Source organism: Chrysochloris asiatica, unplaced genomic scaffold, assembly GCF_000296735.1.
Source record: "Chrysochloris asiatica unplaced genomic scaffold, ChrAsi1.0 scaffold00033, whole genome shotgun sequence".
Taxonomy (NCBI): Eukaryota; Metazoa; Chordata; class Mammalia; order Afrosoricida; family Chrysochloridae; genus Chrysochloris; species Chrysochloris asiatica.
Genome location: NW_006408551.1, coordinates 17,184,952 through 17,187,509, shown reverse-complemented (window position 1 = coordinate 17,187,509; position 2,558 = coordinate 17,184,952). Strand labels below are relative to the sequence as shown.

The window sequence follows — 2,558 nt, the reverse complement described above, 5'->3', positions numbered from 1 at the left end:
CTGGATGATCAGAGCTCAACCAGAAGAAAGAGGAGGAAAAAAAAGAATAATCTGATACAATTTGATGAACTTGACATACACCTATGGAAGCAGTAAATCAAAAGAGGTAACAAATCTTCACAGTGAGGATCATTCCCACCACTCCACACACGGAGATGACAGGGATGGGCAACTTGGATATTGTCTACCCAGAATGGGGGGGCTACAAAGGCAAGAAGTGACTGGTTTATAAGCTTTCAAGAGGGAACCTAGATCCAGAGGGCATGGAGCAAGGTAGAATCGCCACTGAGTAGTATCCAGTCTGTCTAGGTGGGGCAGAGGCAAGGAGATGGGGATAGGTCTCTTGTGATACAATAGTGAATAATTGTTATCTGGACTGATTGTAAGGGCTGGAAACGTAAAGGTAGACATTTTGTGGCAAAGGAAGGGGAGTGATTAACTTTGCAGTCTAGGAGCGGAGGTCCCTGAGACTATCAAGGGAGAAGAGCAGAGAACGGAACCCTACCCAGAGAAGCAGTGATGCAAGAGATGGTGACAGAGACGATGATGTGGAGAGATGGAGCAGCTGAGGACTTTGGACCCGGAGAGGGAGAGGGGCCATGTGCTGACGACCGGGGGATAGGCTTATGGGGTATACCCTGTAGTTGATAGATGATACATTGAGGGGATTGTAACCATGGCAAGGAAATGATGTAAGATGGGATCAATGTGAAGCTAATGTCCTCTCACATAAACTATCACATAATTCACAATAAAGCATTTTAAATATATATGTATATATATGTACTTAAGGAAGGACAAAATTATATGAATGAAGTCTCAAACACCAGAGCAGCAGAAAAATATTCCAGACCAATGTGTAGTCTTTAAAAATGGGATGACTCACAGACTTGAGGTCGTAACATATTAATAGTAATAATGTATATGTGTGATACTTTTTAAATTACAAAATGCTTTATGTGCTGGTGTGACTGTAACAAACACTGTGGAACAAGTATTGTTTTTATAGATAGATAATTAGGTTTAGAAGGTTTTAGTAACTTTTCTATAATGTACCATATCCAAAAAATTGTGAAAAGAATTTTCAACATGACTGGTTGAGCTTCACATCCTGCGCTCTTTCCCTTTTGGCCTCTGCCTCATCGGAACTTTAAGCAATGTTGTAGATGTTGTCATTTGTACACTCACACTCATTTGGCAACTATTTCTTGCACACCTATGATGCTCCGCTCATTATGCCAGGCCCCGAGGATGCTGTAATTGACAAGACACAGTCTCTGCCTTCACAGTAAGCTTCCAGTCTGGCAAAGATGTAATGTGAACCACCAATATGAAACAGTGAGGTGTAGGCTACACAGCTGTCTGCGAGAGCACATGAGAAAGGCATCTTACCAGGTCATGAGTCAGGGGAAGCTCCCCAGAGGTATTGACATTTACAGAGTCCCAAAGGGTAAGTAGGAACTATAGAAACCAAGTGTGTTCTAGACCCAAACTAAAGCATGTATGAAGTTACTCCTTAGGGGAGATGACCCTAGATCAGGTCCAGAATAGGTAAAGACCCACGGGGTTTAAAAATTCAACTTAGTATATGCCCAATTATTCATCTAATTAGAGACATCATCCATCCATCCACTAATCCATTCATGCATAGTAGCCTCTAAGATACACAATTATTGATTTAATTAATTTTATTAATGTTTATTGAGATATCTAATATATGCAAGGAGTCCTGGTATGGCGCTCTGGGTTAATGCACCAGACTGTGAAGCCATCTGAACTGCAAGGTCGGCGGTTCAAACTCACCAGCTGCTCCTCAGAAACCCTATACAGGATTGTTAGGGATCAGAACTAACTCGACAGCACTTAACAACAACAATATATGCAAAACCTGTCCCAGTCCATGTGCAGGATATAACAATACATGAGACATTATCCCAGCTGGTGTGAACCTTAGAATCTAATTGAAGAGATAAACGTGAACCCACATTACTGCAATCTGGAATGAAAGAGGTGCCCTAAGAGGCTACCATTGCCTGTGGGCATGATTTTATGGAGGGATATCGAAGTTTTAGTGGTCAAATTGTTTGCAAGCCAACATCTGTCATTCTTTTTTTCTTCTGTCTTTTAGCTTATTTGTTTTGTTTTGTTTTCTGAAATTTGTTCTTTGACAGATTCGGTGGCAACAGCATCCGGGCCACTACTAGTGGAAGTTGCCAAAACTCCTGGTGCCAGCCTGGGGGTTGCCCTAACTACCTCGATGTGCTGTAACAAACAGGTCATTGTCATAGACAAAATCAAATCTGCAAGTATTGCAGACAGGTGAGTGTTGTAGAAAGTGCCTGCTTTTCAAAACCGCATGTATGTTTCAAAAACGTGTGTAGCATATGTTATACAAGGAGGCTTCAAAAAGTTCATGTTCAAAAAGTACACCATAAACTAGAAGAGGAAAAAAAAAGAGTAATCTAATAAAAATTTATGAACCTGACCTATACCTATGGATGCAGTAGATCAAAAGAGGGAACAAATCTTTACAGCAAGGATCATTCCCACCCCCTCCA

The 2,558-nt window shown here is 41.2% G+C and overlaps 1 protein-coding gene across 2 annotated transcripts in view; it reads left to right on the top strand.

Moving 5' to 3' along the window:
- Positions 1 to 2,558, top strand: part of GRIP1 (glutamate receptor interacting protein 1) — a 383,565-nt gene that overhangs the window by 243,850 nt on the left and 137,157 nt on the right. For both annotated transcript variants that reach the window (XM_006859529.1, XM_006859528.1), the window contains exon 8: positions 2,172 to 2,319. In XM_006859529.1, the coding sequence (XP_006859591.1) occupies positions 2,172 to 2,319 (148 nt within the window). The remainder of the gene's footprint in view (positions 1 to 2,171; positions 2,320 to 2,558) is intronic.